General features: G+C 59.9%; 1 protein-coding gene across 4 annotated transcripts; it reads left to right on the top strand.

Annotated features, from left to right (window-relative positions):
- The first annotated feature begins 1,104 nt into the window (after positions 1-1,104).
- On the top strand, positions 1,105-27,452 carry RHBDF2 (rhomboid 5 homolog 2). 4 transcript variants are annotated; one of them, XM_069540051.1, is made up of 19 exons: positions 1,105-1,138; positions 13,540-13,652; positions 17,369-17,534; positions 18,572-18,702; positions 19,283-19,478; positions 19,563-19,769; positions 21,002-21,130; positions 21,479-21,597; positions 21,757-21,951; positions 22,907-23,018; positions 23,240-23,314; positions 23,498-23,659; positions 24,018-24,127; positions 24,277-24,340; positions 24,435-24,529; positions 24,759-24,834; positions 24,986-25,086; positions 25,265-25,418; positions 26,308-27,452. In XM_069540051.1, exons 3-19 carry the CDS (start codon positions 17,391-17,393, stop codon positions 26,518-26,520), a joined length of 2,283 nt encoding a protein of 760 aa, XP_069396152.1. In that variant the 5' UTR covers positions 1,105-1,138; positions 13,540-13,652; positions 17,369-17,390; the 3' UTR covers positions 26,521-27,452. The 4 variants fall into 4 exon arrangements, with proteins under 4 accessions (XP_069396152.1, XP_059852389.1, XP_059852390.1 ...); XM_059996406.1 differs by having other exon boundaries at positions 26,123-27,452; XM_059996405.1 differs by lacking the exon at positions 1,105-1,138 and adding an exon at positions 1,582-1,631 and having other exon boundaries at positions 13,451-13,652; positions 26,123-27,452.

Below are 27,452 nucleotides of genomic sequence, written 5' to 3'. Positions count from 1 at the left end.
GGAAGGTGGCCCCCGGCTGCTGGGCAGATGCTTGAGGGACATTACAGGGGTGGGCGCCTGGGGCCATGGGGACTATGCCTCTTCCCACCCCAGGGGAGCAGCAGGGCTAGGGGAGAGGCTGCAGCATAGGAGGGAGATCAGGAATCAAAGCTGAGCTTCTCTGGGCTGAGAGCAAGTAGAGAGACTGGCTCAAAGTTGAGGAGACATTAGGGTCCTCCTGTGATAATAGTAACAACAGCAGTAGTTACAATAGCAGCTGCTAACAGTTATGAGCCCGTGCTACGTGCCCTTCAAGGGGCTTCTTACAAGAGACAGGGCCTATTTTCACCCCCATTTTATTTATTTATTTGGTTTTGGCCTCTCTGTGCGGCATGCAGGATCTTAGCTCCCCGATCAGGCATCAAACCCAGGCCCCCAGCAGTGAGAGCACGGAGTCCTAACCACTGGACCGCCAGGAAATTCCCTTTACCCCCATTTTAAAGAGGAGGAAGCCTGAGGCCCAGGGAGGTTGAAGGATTTGTCCAAGGCCACATAGGTATTGACAGTAAGTGGCAGAGTCAGGATCTGAACTCAGCTCCGCTGGCTGTAGAGACCCCACCGCCCGTGATTTCACAGGTGAGAAGGCCGGACCTGGGTCACTACGTTGTTGACAACTGCCTCAGACGGGCTAGGGCCTGAGCCAGGCGACCCCGTCCTGGAGGCTGACCCCGCAGCCGAATCTCCAGATCTTGAGCGCTTTCCTCTGCGTCCGCTGCAGACACCCGTGTGAACCAAGGTTCTGCCCCATCGGGAAGGTCTGTGTCGTGGGGACAGAGGCATCGCGGGTTTTTACCGGGTCTGCCCTAAAGGAGACTCCTGTAACTCCTCCAGAGACCCCGCCGCCCACACAGGCACTCAGTGAGGGCTTCTTCTAGTAGCAAAGCCTAGGCACCCTTCTGTCATCTGCGCCAGCTCTGCACTTAGTGCCGAGGGCGGGTGGGGGCGGGGGAAGTTGAGCAATACCTGGGCTCAGCTTCGGAAGGAGCCTCCGCCTCGGGAGGATGCGGAGGAGGGCGCGTTCGCTGTAGAGGAGAGGCGAGGGCAGTGGCGGAGATCAGAGAAGGCGTCCCGGAGGCGGGAGCTGCAGCAGGACTTGTAGGTGAGACCCTCCAAATGTGCTTCAGGGAAAGGGTGAGGGCTAAAAGTTTCGAGGGAACAGGCCCGTTTGGCCTAAGGATGAAGGGTCTGGAGGGAGGGGTATGGAAGGTGGCTGTCATTTATTGGAGGGGTTCTTCTTGGGGGTTGACCTGATGATGGTACTTCAGACCTAGATTATACGCTTTGTCGGGGGAGGAGAGGACGGCGCCCGGAAGAGACCAGCTCCGGCGGAAAATAGGGCTCTGCCCAGTAGGGGACACCACTAGGCCGACCGCGGAAGGGCGGCGCGAGCCGGGAGCAGCAGAGCAGGACACTTGCGCCTGGGACCGAGCGGGGCCCCACGGGCCCCGCCCCCCGGCGCCAGGCCCCGCCCTCCCGCCCGCGCGCAGGTAGGGAAGAGGCGGAGCGCTGGGGCCCCGCCCCCAGGAGCCACCGCCCAGGCGCCAGCCGGCGCCGCTAGGAGCCGAGTCCCGGGAACTTGGGGCCGCAGGGAGGTGAGCGCGGGGCGACGGGCGAGGCCGGGTTCGCGGCAGCCGGACTCCGGGCCCCGGAGGGGCCGTGGGGTCGCGCCCGAGCATGCCCTGGGGCGGCGGTGCGCGGCCGGCGAAGGGGCCGGCGCTGCGGGTCACTCGGGCCCCACGTGGGCCGAGCCCGAGGCCAGAGGCCGGGGCTCTACTCGAACGGGGCCGCTGGACCGGGTCTCCCGGCCCCTGGGACTCAGCTCGGACAAGACGCCTCAGGGGTCCCTGGGCCACGGGTCACCAGAGGTGGGGGCATGCCGATCGGGCAGAAGTTTAAAGTCCCGGGAGGAAGAGAGGGGACCGCCCCAGGGCAGGACCGCGCAGTCCCGCCTTCCTCCCAGAAGCGCCTGGAATTCATACCTTCCCCTCCCCTCCCCTTTCTCCTGGGTGAGCAGCCGCGGTCGGGGCGGAGTTTGTCCATTCAGTCTAGCTGAGGTGGAAACAGGTGCGGGAGGGTGGGCTCACAGCCAGGCTGGACCAGAGCTCAGAAATTGGACCCAGGACTCCTGACTTCCGGACAGAGGGGCTTGGAAAGGCTGCCCCTCCTCCGTTCCCCCAGGGCACTGTGTTGGGTTAGAGAGGAGTATGTCCCTAGAGTATAAACCCACCACCCCAGAGCAGAGGGGAGCCCAGGTCTCAGCCTAACTGGGTGAAAGGCCAAGGGGGAGGCCTAGAATTGAAGCCCCTAAGAGGGAGTGTCTAAGGAGGGGAGGGCTTGCGGGTTTGACCCCACACGTGGACTGGCTTCTCTTTCCCAATGGCTATAGATTTAGGACCCTGTGTGGGTGGCATAATGAGCCCAGAGTCTGTGTTATGTTACTGTCACTTGCTGTAGGTAAAGCAGAGCGAAGAGTGGAAAGTGAAGCTTTTTTTTTTTTTTTTTTTTTTTTTTTGCGGTACGCGAGCCTCTCACTGTTGTGGCCTCTCCCATTGCGGAGCACAGGCTCCGGACGCACAGGCTCAGCGGCCATGGCTCACGGGCCCAGCCGCTCTGCAGCATGTGGGATCTTCCCGGACCGGGGCACAAACCCATGTCCCCTGCATCGGCAGTCAGACTCTCAACCACTGTGCCACCAGGGAAGCCCGTGAAGCTTCTTTTAAAGCAGTGGTCCTCAGCAGGGGGTGACTTTTGCCTGCCAGGGGACATTCGGCAGTGTCTGGAGACATTTTTGGTTGTCACAACTCCGGGGAGGGGGTCTAGGGTGTAGAGGCCAGGGATGCTGCTAAACACCCCGCAGTGCACGGGGAAGCTCCCACCACGAAGAATTACTCAGCCCAAAGTGTCAGTAGTGCTGTGCTGAGGTTGAGCAACCCTGGCGCAGTACCCGGGCCACCAAGTTACTTCTCATTGACTGCCCCTCCCTGCCTCAGTTTCCCCAGGGGTTAGAGGAGGAACTTGGAATAAGCCTAAATGAGATAAGCGGTAAGGAGGTGTGAGGGCAGTTACGCCCTAGCAGTAGGCCTCCCTTGGTGCCACAAGCCGGCCTCTTCCCTGCTTAAACCACGAGCCCTGCAGGAAGCAGTTCTCGGTGCTCTGGGGGAGGCGCTGGGAACAGGGGCCCTCTCACAGCTCTGTCCTGGAGTGTTTCGCCCCTAGGGCACCTCCCACGCAGGGTGAGCCAGGGCAACCCTGGAGGTCAAATACCCCTGAGGGGGGCCGGGGCGCAGAGCTCTGTTCTCATAGGTTTTCCCAACGTTGGATTGCTAGGTGGGCCTGGACGCCTGACGCCATGTGACCAGCTGTAATTTTCCCTTCTGAACCCACACCTGACTCCTCAGTCACTTACACCAGGAAAATAACATCTGAGGAATAACAGGGCGCCTAATTCCTTGCGGCTCCCCAATCTGCTTCCCTCCTGCAGTAGGAAGTTCCACCGTGGCTGTGGGAACCCTGGGTGAGACAAGAGGCCTGGGGTGGGCCCAGCTGCTGGTGGAGTGATGCGCCCCCTGCTCGTGGTGTTAGCTCAGCACCAGTGAGAGATGGAGGACAGCAGAGCCACAGGCCTGGGGTTCCCCCGGTAGGCATGACTTTGAATTATTTGGGTTGGACTCAAGGAGTATGCTCCCGCTTTGTAGGGAATTGGGGCAGGGGGCTGTCACAGAGGGGCAGGATGGGATGAAGCAGCCGTTCATGCCCAGGAGCCCAGGCCACCTCACTGCCCTCCCTTCCCACTCCCTGACAATATCCATCCCTCCCTCCCCCCACCACCCTGTTCACTTCTGGACCCTGGCCTCCTGACCTGGGAACCCTGGTGGGGTCAGAGGGCAGGTGGCAGTTTCTGGTTTGACTTTTGCTTTTGGGGGCTTCTATTGGTCTTTTAAGTTTAAAAGGCTGGAGTGAGACTTTCATCTGTTCAGCTGAAAAAAAAAACAACCCCATAATAGTGACCCCCATCTGTTGTGTGCCTCTCAAGGCACAAAGCAGCATTCAGACTTGGACAGAGCTGTTCAGGAAGTAATTGTCAGGGCCTGACATTGAACCTGGGCTGTCTGTTCCCAGGCCTAGCCCTAAAACCTTCTGCCACCTGCCAGCAAGAGTACCAGGTGACTCCTACCTGATGTGCTCATTTCTGAGTTGCAGCCATACCTGGTGTAACCCACACGCACATATGCACACAGGCACACGCTCATTGCCTAGATGGGGACTCCTGGCCCTCGAAGAGGAGGAATAATCACACCAGAAATGCACTGTGGGAGCAGCTGGGGTCCGAGCCCAGCTCTGGGTCAGTGCTGGTGTTTTCACTGTGGCCAGAGCTCTTCACAGGGTTCCTGTTGATTTGCTGTGCACACTTGTCCCCAGGCGAGACCCCAGATGAGAGCAGGAAGTCAGGGGTGTGTGTTTGTGCATGTGACTGGGATGAGCCACCTGGCGCCTCCCTTTGGGTCGGGATTGGGGTGGCCCCGGCCCCCTGCCTGCCACCTGGTGCAGCGTCAGGGGAGATGTACTCTCCAGGTTGCGGTTCCCCTTGGGTCTCTGTGACACCCACTTTGGAGCAGGCCTCAGTTTTGCCCCGGCCAGTGGGGATTTCCAGAGTGAGCTCACGCCTCTGCTCCCAGTTTCCCATCCGGCTGGGCCAGGCCGGGGGAGGAGTGGCGGGGACGTCAGTGCAGGCTGACCTAGCGCGTGGGGACCCCGGCAGGGAGGCTGCCGTGCAAGGGCAGCTCTCAGGACTGGCATAAAGGAAACAGTTTCTTCTCAACTTCAGGGCAGTATAGACAGCCACTGTGTCCACATTCCCTCACGCGGTAAGTTTATCCAGGGACCCAGATGCAAGACTTGAGGTTTCAAAGCTACGGGAAGGCACATTCCAAGCCCCTCTAGGAAAGTGTTTGGAGCTAAGCGGGCAGGGCAGACGAGGTGGGCCATCAGGGTCGCTGGTCTGGAGGGTGAGGGGCAGCAGTGGGAGGGGGTGATTCCCAGCTTGGGGAGCCAGGCCCAAAGGCTGGCAGGCACCTGGGCTATGAGAGTGTGGTCAGTAGGATGGGGGTCACTTAAGTAGTCTGTACCTCAGTTTCCCCAGTGGGCTCACAGTAGTCTGCTTGGGAGGGTTGCTGTGAGGATTCCAGTGGCGACTCATGTAAAGCCTGGGCAGGTGCCCGGCTGCACTAAGAATGCAGTGGGCGAGCTGTCACAGTAACAGGAACGTGTCTGTGTGCCCTGGCACAGACTCATGGTGATGCCGGAGGTCTTACCTCGTCTCTTGAGCTGTTGGGAGGAGGAGGTGAGAACATACTGCAGAACGGCAGCACTGCTGTTATCCTGCAGAAGTGGCTGTGTCGGGGGGGGAGGGGACCCCCAGCACCACGGAGGCCATGGGAACAGTGAGTGGGTTTCCATCTGGGAGTGGGGGATCAGGCTGTGAACTGCTGGCCCCCGCCCTCCAGCATGTGCGTCATGATGGTGGGGGTGGTGGTCGTGGAGGCCGTGTCCTTCAGCCCTTGCTCCCTCTGGCTGGGCTTCTTGGAGGTGGGAGCAGGGTAAGCTTGGTTTTCTCTGCCTCCCACGTGTGGCCCCGGAGCTTGTGGCGAGAGGGTCCTCAGGTGGTCCTGCCCGGCTGCCAGCAAGAAGCACCTTTTCCCCCTCCTGGTGGCTCTCCCCAGGTCATGCCTCTAGTGTGGGCCCCAAAGGCCTGGAAGAGAAGGTGGGAGAGCTGCCGTGGGACCGGGCAGAGGCAGGACTTGGAACTGCAGTCTGGCCTGAGCCCTGGCTGTTTAGCTCATGGCTTTATCAGCCAATGACAATCGTGAGATAAGGACAAGGGTGAGAGGATGCTTGTGAAAGTCCTTAGATAAGCTGGGAAGTGGCATCAGGCCTTAGGTGATGTCATTTCTGCTTGGCGGGCTGGGAGGGACTCATGAGTCAAAGGCCTGTGCACCTAAAACTCGTCCGCAGCGCCTGAGTCACCACCCCACTGCCCGTTCTTTTGCCACTTTGCTCGACCAGTTCCGAGGTGGCAGGAGGCCACAGCCCCACCACGTAACTATGTAACCTTGGACAGGGGACTTCACCTCTTTGAGCCTCAGTCTCCCCACCTGTCAAACAGAGATCTGTCACCTCTGGAACTCTTGGCTCAGATGTAGAAACCAAGTGAGCGATGGTGGCAGAGGTCAGCTGGGAATAATAGAAGCTACCAGTTACCAGCCACCAATTGTGTCCCAGGCACTGTTCACTCATGATCTCGTGTCATCCCTGGGGATGGGGGCTGCATCATATCATTTTGCAGCAGAGGAAACTGATGCTCAGAAGTGATAACTTGCCCAGTCTCCCAGCGGGTAGGTGGCCAAGCCAGGGTTTAAGCCCTGTCTCCAGCTCCCCAGCCCTCATTTCTCAACAAGAGAACCCATACAGCTCCAAAGCAAGATGGGGGGATGGGGTTAGTGACGTGTGTGGAGAGCTCCCTTGGTCTGAGTGGCCTGGATGGCCCACGTCCATGTACCCCGAAGCCCTCGCAGCAGCCTTTGGGGCTGGGGCCAGCCTCTTCCAGGGAAGGAGCAAAGCCCCAGGGCAGGATTCTGGGAAGTCTGGTTTATTAGCTCCTTAATGACTGTTTACAAGCTGAAAAGTGTTTGCCTGGCATGTTCCCTCCCTGCTGACAGCCGACCTGGGCCTCCAGCAGTGAGGGGCACCCAGCGCCCTGTCCTGAGTGTGTTGAGGTGAGGGACTCAGGGCCGCCCAGGGCCTGACTTCCGGCTGAGTGACGTTGCGTGAGGTGCTTACCTCTCTGTGAGATATGGCCAGACTTTGTCCCTCAGCTGCCTGTGCTCCCAGGGTGACCCCTGGCTAATGGTGACAAAGCCACCTAGATTTCAGACCCCTGGGAGGCTCCTTAGCGTCTTATGCATAAACACACTGAGGCTCAGAGATGCCAAGCGGCTTGCCCAAGATCACACAGCGGTCAGGGCTGGGACTCTGACCCTGTGCCTCCCCCAGCTGGACAGTGTTTTCATTGTCTGGAGCCAGGCCACGAGGAGTGGGTGGAAGTTGGGTGGACTCCACCCTTGCAAGCACGGGACAGAGGCCTGCTCTGTGTGCCGAGGTTAGTCGTGTGTTCCAAGGTCCAGTGGAAACCCCACTCCCACTACTTCAAGATCCCAAGAGAGGCAAATCTTCATGAGTGTTTGGAGCAAAGCCTGGTTCACCTCACACCTGGGACAGCGTGGTGCCCAGAGGTGCTGATTCCTCTCCAGGATCCCTCCTGTGCCCTGGTGTCTGGCTTGGAAGGAGCAGAGGCTTCTGGGCCCCTAGGGGCCACTTCTGACTCCTGTCCTTCACAGCAATGCTCAGGGAACAGCAGGGTTGGGACAGAATAGGCCACCTTCCCAAAGGAGGCCGGGCTGCTGGGTAGAAAATCCTAGGACCCGGCCACTCTGCTCCCTTCCCGCTGTTGTCCTTAAGCTGCCATCGGCCCCCAGGCTCTGGAAGCCGCTACTGCCTGGGGTCTGGAAGGTCTCTGCTCAGCTGCTCTCCCCTGATCTGCTTCCATCAGCAGCTTCTGGAGTCCAGAGATTCCCAGAGGGGCCTCTGGGAGGGCACCACGGTGGGCAGGGCCCAGCATTGTGGTCAGTTGGGGAGATCTGGTGCCACTTCCACTTCCAATAATGCCTGTCCCTGTATGTTGCCAGCAGCTGCCACACCTTAGGCCGTGGGGACATGGGGCTCGGGCACTCCCAGCTGGGTTTCTGGAATTGGGGTCCCCACAGAATATGGGGGTATTCACATCGCTGCCAGCCCCGCTGACGTGTGGTCCTGAGAAAGCCTCCGGGCGGAACAGAGTGGGGCTGTGAACATGGCAACCCGTCCTCCTCGCACCCACACGCTCTTGGCGGACACTGGGTTCCAGGCTGCCACCAAGAGCATGTGCCCAGCTCCCACTTCCCGTGTCTGGGGTCGGCCGTGATGCCCAAGCCACTCTAACTGGGTCACGGGGAGCCCAGAGCCTGGGGTCTGATGGGGACGGTCACCAGGTCCCTGAACCTGTCCCCAGGTTCTTTATCTTCTAGAGTTTGAGCAAAGCCGTTCAAGGTGGAGGAGAAATCGGGGCCTCCCCAGGCCGGGGCCCTCTGTGAGTGGGGCCTCTCCCTGCGGCTGGAGCACAAACCCACAGGTGGTTTCATTTTTCCTCTCCATTGGGGGCAGCTGGGCTGAAGGGTGGGCGTGCGCTGGGGCAGCCTGTGAAGTGTGTCTGCCGACTGGCACCTCTAGGGAAGTGGCCGCTTGCCAGGAGGGAGAGCGGCCACAGGGACGGCTCCTGCCGGCTTCTGGAGATAGATAGGTGTCCCCTCCCCCCCTGCCTTCTCTAGCTCTGATGATTGGGTCTGGCGCACTTTACTTCCCTCCCTCTTGGTCTGTCCATTTTTTGTCTTCCTAATCCTGCGTGACCCCCAGTTGGGTGCCTTTGCTCCCTCCTGCCCGGCGCTCCTGTCCCCACCGGCTCTCGCCAGGGCAGGGAGGCGTCCTTGGTGAGTCACCGGCCGTGCCGGGCCAGCGGGTAGGGAGCCTGGGCGAGGTTGCAGTCTTTACATAAGCTGCTCCTGCCGGGCCTCGTGGCAGCCGGAGTGGCTCCGAGATCAGCAGAACCAGGGGTTCTGCTGGGGATTGCACCCTGGGCGAGGGCCAGCTTCCTCCTTGCTGCTTTCTAAAAATGACCCAGTTCCCAGAAGGGCTGTGGGGAGGGAAACATCGGGTTTCGGTTTCTGTGACAGGGAAGCCAGGGAGAGAGGCCACTTCCTTGCCCCCTGCCCTCACCCCGACATCCTGTGATTCAGCGGGGGACAGGCAGGTCCCAGCGGCCCTGGCCGCCTCCCTTCCCTGCAGACGGCCTGCCCACCGCCAGCTGGGCGGAACCTCTGGGCCAGGTGGTGGTTTCTTCCCTTCCTCTGTTCAGGGGGCCTGAGGCCCTCCCCGTGGGGGTCCCGTAAACTTCCTGACCATGTCTCGTGGTTCAGAAAGCCTGTTTCCCCTCCTCCAAGGACCCCTCCCTTCTCTCTGTCCCCATTTCTGACCACACGCAGGCTGAGTCCTCGTGTCAGTCGCCTGCTTCCGGCTCATGAGGTCCTCACAGCCGGGGGTATGGAGAATCCATCCACCGTTAGCGAGACCAGGGGAGCTTTCAGAAACCTGCTAGTGTGTCGGTGGCGGGCAGGTAGAGAGGGAAGGCGGGCGCCGGAGCCAGACTCCTCAGGACCGCGGAAGCACACGTGGGGGCAGGTGGGGAGGGGACAGTGGGCCCATGCAGCCTGGGGAGGGGGCACCCTGCCAGCGTGTGCCCTGGTAGTGCTCTGGCGGGGGACCCGCGGGGGAGGCCCGGCTCACCCTGGCCGTGGCTGCCGGGACGGGCTCAGCCGGCCGTGCTCAGCTCCACCCTCTGTGGGGAAACCGGCTTCCCCAGCGGCACCAGCTTGTAGTTTCTGAGTCTGTGTTTCTGCCACATGTGCCAGCTCCTGGATGCTGCTAAAGGGGTTAGGCTACTGGGTGTGGGCATAGTGGTGGTTCAGACCCTGGGTCGGTCAACCCGTGGGTGCCTCGGGTGATGTGAACTCTCTACTGCGCTGCTTCTTTGGATATGCACCCCCTGCTACCCCATGCTGGACCCCCTCTCTCTACCCAGGGCCTTTTGGGGGTCTCCTAGGTATCCTGGGGCTGAAGGCTCTTTTCTGGGGAAGGCCCCACCGAAGCCAAAATTGTTGCGGGCAAGTGACAGTGGCCAGCCGGGTGGGCCAGGCCCTCAAACCCCGCCCCCCCCGCCCACGGTCTGGGCGCCGCCGCAAGCCTGGGGGTCTCAGAGAGCAGCGGATGTGACTGGGCCAGGAGGAAGCCTGGTCCCAGGCTGTCACAGCTTCCTCTGCAGTGAGGAAGCACTTTGAGGGCGCGGGAGGTAAGGGCTGGGCGGGGCGGTGCTCCCAGTGTTCCAGCACTTTTTCTGTCTGGTCTCTGCCGTCTGGGCTGCCCCATGCCCTGGACTTGGGTTACGCAGGTGCCCAGAGTGGGTCCGACGACCCCTGCATCTGCCCCGAGCACTTGCCGCCCCCTCCCCCTCCCTCCCTGAGCCCCGAGGCAGGGGCTGGGCTTCTGGTGCACCTGCCTACCATCTCTGCACAAGTTGGGGGCACGCGGCCTCAGGAGCAGGCCCTCCCGTCTGTGGTGGAGAGCGACTGGGGCAAAGTGGTGTGTTTTTGTGCATTTGTTTTTTGGCCATGCCCTGCAGCATGCGGGATCTCAGTTCCCCAAACAGGGATCGAACTCGTGCCCCCTGCAATGGAAGCGCGGAGGCTTAACCACTGGACCACCAGGGAGGTCCCCAAAGTGGTGTTTTTATGCCAAACGTGTGGGCCTCACGTGTGTCAAAGCTGGGCCATCACCTTGTCCAATCCCTTCGCTTAACAGAGAAGGAAACTGAGGCTGTGCCGGTCACGCTGCTTACAGGCCAGGGCTCTCAGCACCGCCCTATGAGGACGGTTAAGTGGCTCCCCGGGAGAATGTGCCCCAGCCCTGCCTCTGCTCTCCAGGGCCGCGCCACTTCTCTTTGGGACCCCTAGGATTTCCCTGGGGTTGGTCCAGTCTCACCAGTCCTTCGGCCTTGGACTGAGTCTGCCCTTCTTCCCGTCAGAAGATTGGGACAGATGCCAGCAGCACGGCAAGTCCTGGGCTACGGGTCCCAGCCAGGGGTGGTATGGCCTTGGGATGGGAGGGCTAGTTGGGGAATCTGGGCTGTGCTGGAGAAGGGGGGAAACAGGAGGTCCTCTAGGGACTCATCCTGGGACAGCAGCCTCCATCCTTGGCCGGGCAGTGGTCACAGAGCAGGGGTTGGGCAAGCAGTGCTCGGTAGGTCCTTCCGGAATGAGCCGCTTCCTGGGCTGGCTGCAGGATTCCGGAAGACAGTTTCTGTTCAGGGTCAGTGTGGACCTACCATCTGCAGCCGTGCAGGCGCCCACCCTCTCCCCCACCTTCCATCCAGTTAGCCATTACCAGGGCTAACTGGGTTGTGGACCCTGTGTTGCCCAGGGGTGGGTGGGAGATACCTACCTGTAGGCAGATCTCTGTAGGATGCTATGAGAAAGTGGTTGATTTTGGCTGGTGGTAACGCGACAGGCTCCCTGGAGGAGATGACACTTTACCCTCCTTAAAGCAGCTGGTAGGTGTTGGCCAGGCAGATGGGGTGGAGCCTGGTGGGCCAGGTGCAGGGCCTCAGATGAGAGGAAGCAGGAGCTTGGGGAGCTGTGGGGGATGTGGTGTGTCCAGTGGTGTGTGGGGCAGGTTTTGAAGGGCACTGGTGTTGACTGTGGGGAGATGTAATCAGCTGTGAGCTCCAGAAGGATCCTACCTGCTTGGTGACCTTACCCAAGCTCAAACCTGGCAGCTCCACACTTACCACCAGCCTTCCTCCACTGCATCCCTCCCTCCTTAGTGCCAGTTTCCAAGGGCAGTGCCCACCTGGTGCCTTCTCACTGTACCCTGGTCCCAGAGGAGGCCAAGCTGGAGAACTTTCTGTGCAGGCGTCCCAGGTGAGGCTGTTGTCTTGGAGCTGTCCACAGAGTGGTGCAGAGTGGCGTCCGAGGCGCCAGCCAGGCCAGCACCACGTCCTGTCTGTGATCTCCGAGTGGCTTCATCATCCACGGCCTGTCTGCCCCCTGGGATGAAGGGTCAGGACTCCCTGCACTAAGCGTAGAAGGGTGATGTCCAGGTCTTGCTCAGGCCTTAAGCAGGGAGCGTCCTGGGCCTCCAGCTCTGCCTCAGATCCCTCTCTGGCACCCCCTCCACACCCAGAGTTCCTCTCACCTGTAGTTGGACGACTTCAGCAACCAAGTGAAAGACCCCGCTCTAATATGTAAAGCCAGAGGGGTGCTGCCCCATGGAATCAGAGGGGAGCCCAGACCCTCCCCCGGCCTCCAGTTCACCCCATGGCAGCCCCTTGGGCACCTCTGGGTAACCCCAGCCCGCTGAGGAACACAGTTTGCAAAGTGCTGAGATGCCCGACCAAGTTTCCCTCCAGGCTGGACTCTCTACTCTGTCTCCCTGATAGGAGGCTGTCCAGCCTGAAGTGTACCCCAGCTTTAAGGAGGGGGGGCGCCTGTTTTCCGAGGAGACTTCAGGCCCTATAGCCAGAGCAGTTTGAGTCCCAGCTGCTCCCCTTCCTGGCTGTGTGAGCTTGGGCAAGTTACTCAACCCCTCTGAGCTTCCATTCTTTTTTTGTTTTGTTTTGTTTTTGGTTTTGTTTTTTTTACCATACGCAGGCCTCTCACTGTTGCGGCCTCTCCCGTTGCGGAGCACAGGCTCCGGACGCGCAGGCTTAGCGGCCATGGCTCACGGGCCCAGCCGCTCTGCGGCACGTGGGATCTTCCCGGACCGGGGCACGAACCCGTGTCCCCTGCATCGGCAGGCAGACTCTCAACCACGGCGCCACCAGGGAAGCCCTGAGCTTCCATTCTTATCCACAAAATGAAAGCGATGATAATGTCTATCTCGAAGGGTGTTTTGAGGACAAAGCGGGATAATGCACGCGAAGGGCCGAGGAAGCCCTGGCCCACCTGGGGCCCTGACCCTGTCCTGCCCCCAACGGCCCTCGGCGTTCTACCAAGCCGGGGCTGCCGAGTGCTCTGCTACACGGTAATGTCCCCTATGCGGGACTTCTCAAAAACAAAGGCTTGCCCTGGAGTTGTTCCCTTTTTTTGCACCAAGCTGCATATGTGGCATCTTAGTTCCCCGACTAGGGCTAGAACCCGTGCCCCCTGCCGTGGAAGCACAGTCTCTTAACCCCTGGACCGCCAGGGAAGTCCGCAAGTTGTTCGCTTTTTAATCCTTACTTTTATGTTGTGTGGATTTTACCTTAAAAAAAATTAATTTAAAGAACCAAAACAACAGCAAAACATTTCCGAATCATTTGAACACTGCCTTGAATATTTGGCTTACTTTAATTGAAAACAGGTCTTAATCAGAAGATAGCCAATAATGCCTGCGTGTTTTAAAGTTAAATGTTTCTAGTAAAGTTCTGTAGAAACAGGAAAAGAAAGTAGGGACCATCTTGATTATGGTTCCCAGCCCAGAACCCAGGTCTTTAGGTGGTTTTATTAGGTAAATGCCCAGAGGCTGCTGGCCTCCAGGCACTCTGAAGCATCCAGCTCATCACCACAAGGGCCTTTACTCCAGGGGGAGGAGGAGGAGAATATATCTCTTAATCCCTCACCTATGAAGCTGGTGGAATTATCCCCATTTTATAGATGAGGAGACTGAGGTCAATAAGATCAAAAGGTGCAGTAGTCCTGACACCCTTGAGCCTGCACTCCCTTCCTTATAGGCTGTGAGCACCAAGGGAGCTGCCCTGCTTGACCTGGAGCCATCCGTCCATCTTTCCTTCTGTCTCTGCATCCATCCACCTCTCCGCAGAGCTGAGGCTTCACCCTAGAGCATCTGTGCAGAGTGAGGAAAGGACTAGAACATGCTCTAAAGCCCTCTGCAACAAGACCCAGGAAGGTGTGAGCTCAACCCAGACCCTGAAGGTAGGAATCTGGGTAGCCGAGTGGGCTGGACCCCAGGTACCAGCTGCTTTGCTTGCTTGCTTATCTGATTTTCAACAACTACGTCCTAATGCCGCATGGGGGCCAGCACTCTTCTGGCAGTGGAGATGCAGCGCGAATGAGTCAGAAAGAGGGCAGCGAGGGAGGTGAGCAGGGTGAAGTGATGGAGAGGCACATGGGGTAGAGGGGGAGCTGCCTCAGGCAGCCAGGGAGGGCTGCTTGGAGGAGGTGGCGCTCAAGCTGGGACCAGAATGATGAGAAGGAGCTACCTGCTCTGCTGTGTGATGATCTCATCTGGGGAGGAAGGGAGCAGCAGGGGCAGAGGCCCAACGTTTATGGAGCACCTGCTGGAGACTTTTTTTTAACCAGCTTTACTGAGATATAGTTCACATTTAATTTATGTAATTCACATAAAACTCATCCATTTAAAGCGTACAGTTGAATGGTTTTTAGTATATTCACAGGTGTATGTAACCATCACCACTGTCAACTGTAGAACATTTTCATCATCTCAGAGTGAAACCCACGCCCCTTAGCTGTCATCCTCCAGCCCCCTCCCCCAGCCCTAAGCCACGACTCATCCTTCTGTCTATAGATTTGCCTCTTCTGGACTTGTATTTGGACCCCTGGAGTAAGTGGTCTCTGTGTCTGGCTTCTTTCACCTGGCGTAACATCCCCCAGGTTCATCCACACTGTAGCCCGTCTCAGCGTAGCATTCCTGTTCGTGGCTGAGTAATTGTCCACTGTGTGGATTAACACATTTTTTTTATCCATTTGTATGTTTTTTTCCCACAGATTATAGTACACTTTAAAAAAAATCTTAATATTATAGTTGATGTACAATGTGTTAGTTTCAGGTGTACAGCAAAATGATTCAGTTATACGTGTACATTTATCTCTTCTTTTTAAGATTCTTTTCCTATATAGGTTATTACAGAATATTGAATAGAGTTCCCTGTGCTATACAGGAGGTCCTTGTTGATTATGTTATGCATAGTGGCGTGTGTATGTTAATCCCAACCTCCTAATTTATCCCTCCCCCCATCCATTTGTATGTCGGTGAGCATTTGGGTTGTTTATACCTTTGGGCCGCAATGAACAGGCCGCTGTGAACATTCCTGAACAAGTTTCTGTGGCCACGCTGCCTGAGTGTGTGTCATGCGTGCAGTCGTTTGATGCCCAGGACACCTCTCCGGCGGAGCGGGTTATTCCTCCCTCGTAAGGTGAGGACTTGGGTGACCCATGGTCAAGTGCAGGTTAAACCCTGGCCACCCGGCTCCAGTCTGTGCTTTTGACCACAAGCCCTCAGCACCTCCTCACAGAGGCTTGGTAGGTGCGGGGCGGTGAGGGGCCCAGGGTGCCCTGATGGGGTGGGGAAGGAGCAAGGAGGAGACAAAGCCACAAAGGGTCCAGAGGCCCCAGTGAGAAGTTTGGACTTTGCTTTAAGTGAGAGCTGGAGATCCTGGCCTAGCGTTGAGCAGGGAGTGACATGGTATGATTTGCACGTTTCAAAGGTGGATTCTGCCGCCGTGTGGAAAGTGGTCCCGGGGTGGGAGCTCGGGGGGGCAGCAGGTAGAGGCATCTGGAGGCTGTGGTCCTTCAGATGAGAGGCGACGGTGGCTCTTCTAGGAGCTGGACAGAGAGTGGGGAGCGGACAGACTGGGAACAGAGGTGGCTGCTGCCTTGCCCGGCCGTCCCACACCTCGGCGCCCGTCCCATGGCTGGAGGGCTCCTGTGTGACTCTCCCCTGAGTTGGCAGATGGATGTGAGGTCCCTGGCCTTGTGCGAGGGGAGAGAAATCAAACCTGCCCCAGCAGCCTTGGGACGTGGGGAGAGGAAATAGTGAAGGGTTTTAGCAAGAAAAAAGTCACGGCCAGTGTGAGAGATGAAATGGAGAGAATAGATGAGGCGGAGGTGTTAGTTCTGGTGGGTCAAGGGGGGTGTGGGTGTCAGTGGCACCATGATGGCTATGGAAAAGCCCCAGGTGGAGGTAAACTGCTACTTCCTCCTGGCTGGGCCATTTGGCAAGATCCATTGAAATTCAAGATGCAATTACTCTTCAATCCGGCAACTCCACTTCTAGAAGTTCGTCTTGCGATAATACTGGGACAAGTACACACGGTATAGGCAAGGGTGTTCGTTAACACTGGACATGAATCTAAACAACCATCAGTCTGGAATTAAGTAAATCTTGGTACATTCCACTCAGTGAAACCTTCCCAGTCATCAAGAAAGATCAGGTAAAGCTATCTGTCTGCATTGACAGGGAAGGATGTCCACGCTATAGAAGAAAAGGTATGAGTGCGTGTAAAATGTTAAGTACACGTGTCCTTTTCCAAGTGCAGAGAGGCACCTGGAGAGGGGTGCACACCGAGCTCTTTCCTGGAACGTGGGGTGACAGGCGGGCCAGGAGTTCACTTTTCTGCTTTACAGTCTTCTGAGTCTTTTTTTTTTTTTGGCAAGGTTCATATATCATCTTTATCATTAAGATATAATATTCTTCCTTTGTGAAAAGAAAAAAGTACCAGACAGGTGGCAGTTTCACTTTCCTTTGAAAGAGGAACCTGCCAACCCTGGGGGACAGGGACCGGTACGGTGGCTTTCTCATCTACCTGGGAATTAGGCTGAGCTGCTCCTTCCTTGCTCAAAGCCCAGGGATCTCTCCTCTGAGAACCACCTGCTCCCTGCACAGCTGTGGGCCCCTTGTCTGTGGGCTGCCTGGAGCCTTTCCCCTTGTCCTCCCCCAAGCCCTGCCCCCAGGACGAAGGCAGGGCCCTTTGGCCAAGGAAGCTGCCTCTGGCCCCCTGGCCTGCTCTGGCCAGGCTGATGAGGTGGCCAAGATCACGGCAGCTCTGCATCCCTGGCCCTCAATGTTCCTTTCTGGGTGAGGTCCTTGCCTGAAGCAGAGAGACTGGAAATGGAACGAGGTGGTGAGCTGGGGACCTCCCAGACCCCTGCTGCCCTGGAATGCAAATGAAGGATGAAAATACACCTTCTCACCCTGCCCCACACAGCCCAGAGTCAGTCTCTGCTTCATGGTTTAGTGTCCAGAGTGAGGTTTTTGTTCTGTTTTGTTTTTTCATTGATATACTTTTATTTGAGAATGTTTAAATCAATACAGAGAAACTAAATTTCAGAGACACTGAATATCATGAGTTTGGATATCATTACTTTATGGTAAAAGAAACACGGAAATTATTTACATGATGAAAGATTTCAGAACTTCAGTGGCAGCTTCACGTGATGCCATTTCGATAGTGACTTATTTTAGTCGACGTATTTTCCAAGAACGTCACCGTCTCTAAAGAAGAAATCATCCTTGTCGTCTAGAACTACTTTGGTGCCTTCATATTCTGGGAGAAGAGCTTTATCTCCCACTTTCACACTAACTGGTTGAATCTCTCCACCCTTTCCTTTAGAGCCGGATCCAACAGCTACTACCGTTGCTTGCAGTACTTTTCCTTGTGATTTTTCTGGAAGCATAATGCCTCCTTTGGTTACAATTTCGGCTGCACTTCTTTCAACCTTCGCCTCCCTTCCCGGAAATCCAGAGTTAGGTTTGAACCAACTTTCTACAGGTTGTTCTCAGTCTGGGCTGCCTGCCCAGGTACCACCCTGACACCCTGGACTGTCCCCGTGTCCCCTCCTGTCCTGCCGCCTCTTGACACACCTGTGCCCCCTCCCTGTTTCCATTCCAGTTGCCCCACCCCCCCGCCCACCATGGCCTCCGCTGACCAGAATGGCGAGAGCGTCTCCTCGGTGTCCAGTAGTCGCCTGCAGAGCCGGAAGCCACCCAACCTATCCATCGCCATCCCTCCGCCTGGGACCCCGGACCCCAGCGAGCAGGCCAGCATGCTGCCCCAGGTAAGGGAGCAGCTGGGCGCTCGGCGCCCTGCCACCGGCCACCGCTGTGCTCCCATGACACCTTTCGGGCAGTTTCACTTCCCGGAGGAGGGCTTTCTGGAGCCACAGCTGCCCTGTGTCCCTGCTGTAGGCTGTACCCCGTCCTTCCTGGCCCCACACTTCACAGGGGGTGGGCCCTGAGCTCAGTCTCTGTCTCATGGTGGGCCAGGGAAAATAAGAAACACTTGCCGGTTCCGCCTGGGAATTGGCTGTTTCCGTTCCCTTGCCCGAGCCCTGGCCCTTCTGCGGGCGGTGGGCTGCCTGTGACTTGGGGGAAGGGGCACAGCGCGCCTGCAGCACCAGCAGCTGGATCCCAGCGCCCAGCTCCTGCGGGGGAACGGGGGGGGGGAATCAACGTTGCCAGCAGTCCGGTCCGGACCAGCGTTCCATAAAGAGCTCATTGAGAACTAGCTGCAAAGAGCGTGGGCTAAAAAAAAAAAAAAAAAGGCTTCCCTGGTGGCGCAGTGGTTGAGAGTCCGCCTGCCGATGCAGGGGACACGGGTTCGTGCCCCGGTCCGGGAGGATCCCACATGCCGCGGAGCAGCTGGGCCCGTGAGCCGTGGCCGCTGAGCCTGCGCGTCCAGAGCCTGTGCTCCGCAACCGGAGAGGCCACAGCAGTGAGAGGCCCGCGTACCGCAAAAAAAAAAAACAAAAAAAGAGCGTGGGCTCCCCGCGCAGCCTGGGGCACCGGGGAGGCTGTCTCATGCCGCCCACTCATGCCAAGGGCTCTTTCAAACATGTAAAGCCAGGCGAGGCCAAGGCTTAGCCACGGCTAAGGCCTAAGGCAGGAGCGCTGGATAGGGAGCTAGGGAAGCGTGTGCTGGGATCGCCGAAGACACTAGAAAATGACGATTTGACCCTCGGAATGAAAGCAGCTTGGGGTAGACTCGGGTCGAGGTTTGTTCTGTCTGGATCTTCACATTGGGAGCCAGAGCAGAGCCAGCCTGGGATCTGGGCTGCAGGCAGTCACAGCCCATGCTCCTGCCCGCTGTCCACAGAGGCCCAGGAACCCAGCCTTCCTGAAGAGCGTCAGCCTCCAGGAGCCGAGGGCACGATGGCAGGAGGGCGGCTCGGAGAAGCGCCCCGGCTTCCGCCGCCGACAGGCCTCCCTGTCCCAGAGCATCCGCAAGTGAGCACGCCTGCCGCGTCCCCACCTCCTCCCCACCCACCCTGGGCCAGTCAACTCTTGGGACCTGGGCCCTGGGCCCTTCCCGGGAGGCACGGGCAGGCAGCCCATGGTCCAGGTGGGGAAACTGAGGCCCAGGCTGCTCTGTGCCTGGTAGGAAGCCACAGTGAGGAGGCTGAGGGGAGTCAGGGAGCTGGGGGTGGACCCCTGCCCTTCACAGCAGCTCCCGGGGCCTTCCCAGCTCAGCCCTCAAGCTCTTGACTTGAATCCCCCTCTGCCCATCTGGTTCCTGGGCACCGAACCAGGGGTCAAGGGGAAGCTGATCTGCCCCTCCCACTGCGTACGCACACACACGTGCCCCCTCACCTCCCCTGCACACACGCACGTGCCCCGTCACCTCCCCTGTACACACGCACGTGCCCCGTCACCTCCCCTGCACACACAAACGTGCCCGTCACCTCCCCTGCACACACACGTGCCCTGTCACCTCTCTTGTCACCTCTCTGTGCACATGGCCTTTCTCTCATTGCGGTCGCTCCCCTGTCACACACCTGCCTGCTCCCCACCCCATCTGCTCCCGCAGGGGCACGGCCCAGTGGTTCGGGGTCAGCAGCGACTGGGAGCTGAAGCACCAGCACTGGCAGCGCAGGAGCCTGCGCCACTGCAGCGCCCGCTACGGCCGGCTCAAGGCCTCGTGCCAGCGGGACCTGGAGCTCCCCAGCCAAGAGTTGCCCTCCTTCCAGGGCACCGAGTCTCCAAGACCCTGCAAGATGCCCAAGGTGGGCTCCAGCGGGGGCTGCGGGGCGGCAGATGACTTGGCCCAGGGCCCAGTTGACTATGCTCACCACCTCCCTCCCGTCCAGATTGTGGATCCCCTGGCCCGAGGACGGGCGTTCCGCCACACGGACGAGGTGGACCGGCCCCACGCCCCGCACCCACCCCTGACCCCTGGGGTCCTGTCCCTCACCTCCTTCACCAGCGTCCGCTCCAGCGGCTATTCCCACCTGCCCCACCGCAAGAGGATCTCTGTGGCCCACATGAGCTTTCAAGCTGCCACGGCCTTCCTCAAGGTAAAGACACCTCTGCCCAGCCTGCTCCCTCTCTCTCCCCAGAGCATCTCTCTCCCCAGGCATCTCTCTCCCCAGGCATCTCTCTCCCCAGAGCATCTCTCTCCCCAGGTGTCTCTCTCCCCAGGCGTCTCTCTCCCCAGAGCATCTCTCTCCCCAGAGCATCTCTCTCCCCACGCATCTCTCTCTCCAGAGCATCTCTCTCCCCAGAGCATCTCTCTCCCCAGGCATCTCTCTCCCCAGAGCATCTCTCTCCCCAGAGCATCTCTCTCCCCAGGCATCTCTCTCCCCAGGCATCTCTCTCCCCAGAGCATCTCACTCCCCAGGCATCTCTCTCCCCAGAGCATTTCTCTCCCCAGGCATCTCTCTCCTCAGAGCATCTCTCTCCCCAGAGCATCTCTCTCTCCAGAGCACCTCTGTCCCAAGGCATCTTCCTCTGTGCCAAGGGCAGTGGTTGCTCCGGGATCCCTGGGCGCCAGACCCACGTCCTTCTAGTGGTCCCACTAGAAGTGGTCCACTTCTAGTTGTCCCTAGTGTGGACAGCTGGTTTCTGCACTGACACATAAGGTGGAAAGTAGGAAGTGAAATGTGCAGGCACCACTCACTGACCTGTGTTTACTGAACCCCCTTATGTGCTGGGCACAGGGGCTACAGAGTGAGTTGAGCCAGTGTCACTGCCCTAGAGGAGCCCTCAGCTCGGGTGAGGGCAGGTGTCAACCATTCAGTGTGATAAGTGCTGGGGCCCACCCATAGGAGAGGCTGGTGTCAGGGAAGGCACTTGAGAAATATAAGGAAAGGTTTGCCAGGAAGGGAACAGCATTGTCAGCAAGGGGAACGGCCTATGCAAAGGCCTGGAGGTAGGAGGGAGTAGCAGGTGGTTTTAGTGAAGTGTGTTTACAAGAGGAATGACAGGAGATGGGATCAAAAGGTCAGCAGGGGCCTGGTGTGCCGTGCCAAGAAGCCGGTGGGAATAAGGGTGCAGGATGAGTGGTGGGGTGTCAGGTGCCCAAGCCAGAGGGCCGGAGGTCACCAGGGAGAAGTTAAGAGCCAACCATGTAGAGATTGCTGCAGTCAGGCTACGCAGGAGCCGGAGCCCGGTCCTGGCCTCTCTCGCAGATGCACATGCTCTGGGCAGGGTCCCACCTCCCCAGACAGATGGGCTTGACAGACTCCTTTGGTGTCAGGGGCAGGGGTACCTGACCTGGGCTTGACGCCCATGCTTCTGTCTGGCACAGGGGCGCTCGGTAATGGATGCCGCAGGACAGCGGTGTCGGGTGGTCAAGCGCAGCTTTGCCTACCCCAGCTTCCTGGAGGAGGACGCGGTCGATGGAGCGGAGACATTCTACTCCTCATTTTTTAGTAAGGCAAGCATGGCGTGTGTGGGCCCTCGGGGTCGGGGGACCGGGATGGGTGGGAGCCAGGAGAGGTCACCCGGCCTCAGTCATGCTCTGCTGGGAGCCCCTGGGATGTCCAAAGGCCCGTCGGTGGGATGGGGGTGCGTCTTTCTGTCGGCAGGGCAAGGACCTGGGGTGAGGAAGGGTGCCAGCCGGGAAAGTCCCCATCAGGGCCCACAAACACGTGCCTTCTACCTCCCTTCCAAAGAGCCTGTCCGGCTTTGTCCTGCCCTTTGATTGAGCTACTGGGGGCAGTGCTGGAGACAGTGGCTCCTCACATTGTCTCCTTCTGTGTCCCCGACTCCACACCCACTCCAGGAAGAAATGAGCTCCGTGCCTGACGATGTGTTTGAGTCGCCCCCACTCTCTGCCAGCTACTTCCGGGGCATCCCACGCTCGGCCTCCCCGGTCTCCCCCGAAGAGGTGCAGATCCCTCTGTGAGTTCTGGGCAATCCTCCAGGTGGAGGGAGGTGGCACTGTGGAGGAAGAGCCCAACGACCCTGCCAGGGGGCTTCCCTAGACCACAGGTCCCTCCGGACCCCCGTCATGGGATGTGGGAGGGGAGGACACCAGGCTGAGACCACCATCCTCACCAGGAAGGAGTCTGACCGAGCCCCGGGGCCCGCGGCCAAACGTGGCAAGCGCATCGCATCCAAGGTGAAGCACTTCGCCTTCGACCGGAAGAAGCGGCACTACGGCCTGGGTGTTGTGGGCAACTGGCTGAACCGCAGCTACCGCCACAGCATCAGCAGCACCGTGCAGCGCCAGCTGGAGAGCTTCGACAGCCACCGGTGAGCCACGCGGGCCTGGGGCCCCACCCACTCTGTGACAGTGCGGGGAGAGCCACTCCCAGGCGTAGGCCCAGGGGAGAAGGGCTGAGAGCCATCCAGGAGGGCCTGGGAGCTTCCAGGTTCCCCTGGGGCCCCTCCCGAATCTCCCCTTATTGTTCATCGAGTCTTTGGGTCAGGGGAGCAGGGACGGCCCCTAGGGTCACCCTACAAGCATGCACGTCACCTGGGAAGGGTTGTCGGGTGTTGCTGCCTCTTTTCCACCCTCCCCGCTTTCTGGACTTGCTTCCTCTGCGGGGAGCAGGGCGGGCGGGGTAGGTCAGAGGGGCAGTTAGAAGCTGTGACCACGAGTGAAGGGACTGTGAAGAGGCCTGCACACAGACCTTGGGGGAAGCCAGAGGATTGGGAAGAGGCCATTCTCAAAGAACGTACAATTAGCAGCAACCTGCTAGACATTGGACCCTAAGTTTAAAAAAATTAAGTGATAGCAGGTGTGGTGAGTGTCCTGGAGAAGGAGGACAGAGACTGGGAGTGAACAACTGGTGGGGGGCAGCGTTGTCAGGAGCAGCAGCAGTTAGCTGGGTGAAGAGAGACGGCAAGGGCATCCCAGGCAACGGAAGCATCATGTGCAAAGGCCCTGGGGCTGCGGGGATTGGGGTTTGTTCCAGGAACTGCAGGAGAAGGAGAGGAAGGAGGCCAGGGAGGTGGGCAGACGTAGCAAGGCCTTGCAACCAGTGGGGAAGGAGCCATGTTAGACTTTATCCCCAGGGCAGCGAGAAGCCATGGAAAGGATTTAAGCTGGGAGAGACGCAGAGAGGTGCATTTTAAGAGTTGCTGTGGAGAAGGATGAGTTGGAGGGGAGTAGTGGAGGATAGGGAGCAGGTGCGAGCTGTCGGCGGCTGGGGCTGAGGGTTGGGATGTGACTTTGGCTCCGCTGACCCGAGGCCTCTGCCCGCAGGCCCTACTTCACCTACTGGCTGACCTTCGTCCACGTCATCATCACACTGCTGGTGATTTGCACGTACGGCATCGCGCCGGTGGGCTTCGCCCAGCACGTCACCACCCAGCTGGTGAGTGGGGCTAGGGAAGGGGGGCTCCGCCCTGGGGATCCTAGCCTCCCCCAAGAGGCGGCAGCATCTTGGGCCACCCAGGCCCTCCCACAGCAACAACCTGGCCCAAGCAGGAGGGTGCTCTGGGCTCACCACTGCTTTGCTTCTCAGCCCCTTCCCCGGAGGCCCTTTCCTGGGACAGAGAAACCCCTGACCCCCCCGTCCTTCCACCTCTGCACCAGGTACTCAGGAACAGAGGTGTGTACGAGAGCATGAAGTACATCCAACAGGAGAACTTCTGGATTGGCCCCAGCTCGGTGAGGGGCCCAGGCAGGGGCAGCATCTCAGCAGGGAGCCTCTGGCCTCTGCCACCCCCAGCTGAGCAGGAAGGGGCTTGGCTTGCCTGGAAGCCCCCCTCATCAGGGGCCCCCAGGGGGAGACTCTCAACGGAGCAGCCAGGTCTGGACCCGCGCTCACTCCCCACCACCCTCCGCCCCCAGATTGACTTGATCCACCTGGGAGCCAAGTTCTCACCCTGCATCCGGAAGGACCAGCAGATCGAGCAGCTGGTGCTGCGGGAGCGAGACCTGGAGCGGGACTCGGGCTGCTGTGTCCAGAATGACCACTCGGGCTGCATCCAGACGCTGCAGCAGGACTGCTCGGTGGGGGCAGAGGCCCTCCGACCCCTGCGAGCCCCACCCTGGTCCCCTGCACCATCTCCACTTGCCCCAGCCTGGGGGAGGGGCCCTTCAAGGGCAGTGTCTACGTGGCCTCTGTCCTTCCTCTACCCTCCCTGGCATCACACACCCCTGCACGCAGCTCAGCACAGGGAGGGTGCCAACCTCCCCAGCCCCAGAGCGGTGAAAGCTGGGTCTTGGGAGTGTCAGTGGGGGTGGGGGTCTGGGAGATGAGCCTGAGCCCTGGACAGCAGGGCAAGAGCCCCGGCCCTGGAGGGGCCCTTGCCCACTCTGATGGTGGTGACCTTGTCCTAGCCGTGACCAGCCTGCCTCCATCCTCCAGGAGACTTTGGCCACTTTTGTCAAGTGGCAGGATGATACGGGGCCCCCCATGGACAAGTCTGCGCTGGGCCAAAAGCGGACATCGGGGGCCGTGTGCAACCAGGACCCCAGGTACAGTGCCGGGAGACCCACAGCTGAGCTGAGGAGATGGGGCTGAGCGTCACGTGGTCTGTGCCACCCATGGGGATGTTGGCCAGTGGGCGTGGCAGGCCGGGGATGCCGTGGCCCCTCATTTTGCCCCCTCCGACCTCTGCTTCCAGAACCTGCGAGGAGCCGGCCTCCAGTGGTGCCCACATCTGGCCCGATGACATCACCAAGTGGCCGGTGAGTGTCCAGGGGGGAGAGTGGTCCGGGAAGGGTGGGGAGGGCCTGCGTGCTGCTGCACAGCCCTAGCCGCTGCCTGTGCCCCTCCTGGCAGATCTGCACGGAGCAGGCCAAGAGTAACCGCTCGGGCTTCCCGCACATGGACTGCCAGATTCGGGGCCGCCCCTGCTGCATCGGCACCAAGGGCAGGTGAGCTGGCCTGGGCCCTGGGCCCGGAGCCCCTGTGCTCCCCCTCTGTCACCCACCGCCCAGCTGGCGTTCTCCCTCCCCACTCAGGGGCCGTCCGTGGTGTGGGCAAGTTCCTGCAGAGGGGCACCGCGTCCTCCCAGTGGTGCCTTCTGTGGCCGGGCACTGGGCACTAGGTGGGGGCGGGCAGGACTCAGGGCCCTGGCGTTCGCCTTGCCTCCCTGTCCCCCAGCTGTGAGGTCACCACTCGGGAATACTGCGAGTTCGTGCACGGCTATTTCCACGAAGAGGCCACGCTCTGCTCCCAGGTGAGGTGGGGTCTGGTGGGGCCCTGGGCACGAGCAGCCAGGTGCAGCAGCCTGTATGCTCCCCTGCAGCGGGTATCTGGTCCTGCCCCCTACATCGGGGCCTCGGACCCAGCGGGATCCTAGGCGCTGACTGCCGTGCTCTCACCCCCAGGTGCACTGCTTGGACAAGGTGTGTGGGCTGCTGCCCTTCCTCAATCCTGAGGTCCCAGATCAGTTCTACAGGCTCTGGCTGTCTCTGTTCCTCCACGCTGGGTAAGAGGTGCCTCGCTGCCCACCCCCCAGACCCCTGTGGTGCCCACCCACCTGGACTCCCGGAGGAGGGGCCCCTGGGCCAGGGCGCAGCTGGCATGACCTGCCAGACCCCGCTGCTCCCGAAGTCGCTGGCTGGCAGACGGGGCGGGGGGCTGATGCCCGGTGTGTCCCCGCCCAGCGTGGTGCACTGCCTCGTGTCTGTGATCTTCCAAATGACCATCCTACGGGACCTGGAGAAGCTGGCCGGCTGGCACCGCATCGCCATCATCTTCATTCTCAGCGGCATCACCGGCAACCTTGCCAGTGCCATCTTCCTCCCGTACCGCGCGGAGGTAGGGACTCAGGATGCGGCAGGGAGGGCTAGCTCTACTGCTTCCACGCCTCCCGCCTGGCTTGGCCTGAGGGACGCACAGCCCCTGCCACGTCAGGCTCAACAGCGGATGGACAGCTAAGCTGGGGGCTTCCCGGCCAATTCCTTAGTCCATCCCGAGGCGCGAGGGAGCAGTGATGCCCCTGGGTCACGTGTAGAGGCCACCTCCAGGAAGACCTGGACCCCGTCCCTCACTCTGCCTCTTTGCTTCATTTCTTTCCGTGACCATGACCACCGCCTGCAGCGCGTCCCATAGCTGTGAGCTGGGCCATATGAAGTTGCCCTCGTGCAACCGTTCTTGACCCAAAGAAACGGCAGTGTTTTGATCAGCCAGCCTCACGCTGTGGGCTTGTTCAGTGTCGGTCTGTCCCTCCCCACGTGCGCTGCCTGGAGCAGTCTGTCTTGCTTATGGCACTGGGCGTGCGCGTAGTAGGTGCTCAGTGTCGCAGAAAGGGTGGGTGGAACGAGCCCAGCTTTGTTCCAGCAGCTCCAGCTGCACCTCTCCTGCCCCCCGGCCGTCAGGTTCGGGGTCCCCACCCTGGGAGGGGCTCACGGAGAGGATGACCCAGGTCCTGGGCCTCCAGCCCGGCTGTGCCCAGGCCTCCCCACAGGCTCCCACGTGGCACCCGGAAGTGACCCTGTCCCCTCCCCATCCACCCACCGCAGGTGGGCCCAGCAGGGTCGCAGTTCGGCCTCCTGGCCTGCCTCTTCGTGGAGCTCTTCCAGAGCTGGCAGCTGCTGGAGCGGCCCTGGAAGGCCTTCCTGAACCTGTCGGCCATCGTGCTCTTCCTGTTCATCTGCGGCCTCCTGCCCTGGATCGACAACATCGCCCACATCTTTGGCTTCCTCAGCGGCCTGCTGCTGGCCTTCGCCTTCCTGCCCTACATCACCTTCGGCACGAGCGACAAGTACCGCAAGCGCGCCCTCATCCTCGTGTCGCTGCTGGTCTTCGCCGGCCTCTTCGCCTCGCTGGTCATCTGGCTCTACGTCTACCCCATCCACTGGCCCTGGATCGAGTACCTCACCTGCTTCCCCTTCACCAGCCACTTCTGCGAGAAGTATGAGCTGGACCAGGTGCTGCACTGACCACCTGCCTGGCGGGGCTGGCACGGCTGCTCCCACGCAGCGCTGAGGACGTGGAGACTGTGCCCGGGCCAGGCTGCCTGCCTGCACAGCGCCCACCCCCGCTCCAGACACCCTGTGGGGCCGGCCCTGCTCCCAGGAGCTCTGCCCCCAGGAGAGGCTGAGTCCGCGGGAGACGGTCATCAAGGGCGGCTCCTTGGGGGACTGAGGGCCCCCTTCCCCAGGCCTGGGCCGGGGGACACTCCGAACATGTGTTTCTCTGCAGCTCAGGGCCCAGGCCCTGACATCACCCTGCTCCCCTGCTGTCAGGACCACTTCCTGGGGGGTGGGCTCCTTTCTTCCCAAGGTCCTGGGCTGCTGCCCATCTCCCACCTCTGGCTCTGCTGGTACGTTCCCCCTCCCCGTTGCTGTGAGCCTGCCCCTCCTGGGGACCTGGCTGGGCTTCCCACCAGGTTCCCAGCCCTGCCTGGCCACGGCCCCTACCTGTTTCCCCTCCCATCTCTGCCCTGTGAATCCACGCCCTGCACTCATCCGAGGCCTGGTGAGCCCACGAGGCTCCGGGTCCAAACCTTCTGGGACAGGGTTTGACAGTGGCCTGGGGCAGAGAAGGAGCCAAGAGACACAGACCGGCAATCCGAGAGCCTCCGCTGAGCTCAGCAAACAGAGGCTGAACCTGCCCCGCACCCGGGCCCCCCAGCCCCTCCCAGCCCAGTCCCTTCCTTCAAGTCAGTGTTCTGCCTCCTGGGGCTGGACTGACGCCAGCCAGCCAACCATCCTTTGCCTCACTCCTGCCCAGGTGAGGGCAGGGCCACCCCAAGGACCCGGGTCCAGGGGTTGTCCAAGGTCAATCAGGCCTTTTTTTTTTTTTTTTTTTTTTTACCAGTTTATATTATGGTCCTAATTTTTTTTAAAG

The sequence above is a fragment of the Delphinus delphis genome, chromosome 19 (genome assembly GCF_949987515.2).
Source record: "Delphinus delphis chromosome 19, mDelDel1.2, whole genome shotgun sequence".
Classification (NCBI taxonomy): domain Eukaryota; kingdom Metazoa; phylum Chordata; class Mammalia; order Artiodactyla; family Delphinidae; genus Delphinus; species Delphinus delphis.
The sequence above is the reverse complement of the archived record's forward strand: the minus strand, read 5'-3'. Positions and strand labels throughout refer to the sequence as shown.

Coding starts and splice junctions, on each gene's coding strand:
- RHBDF2 (XM_059996406.1), top strand. CDS start 17,391: ATGGCCTCCGCTGACCAGAATGGCGAGAGCGTCTCCTCGGTGTCCAGT. Junction 23,315..23,497: donor TCTGGATTGGCCCCAGCTCG/GTGAGGGGCCCA, acceptor CTCCGCCCCCAG/ATTGACTTGATCCACCTGGG. Junction 25,419..26,122: donor TCCTCCCGTACCGCGCGGAG/GTAGGGACTCAG, acceptor CACCCACCGCAG/GTGGGCCCAGCAGGGTCGCA.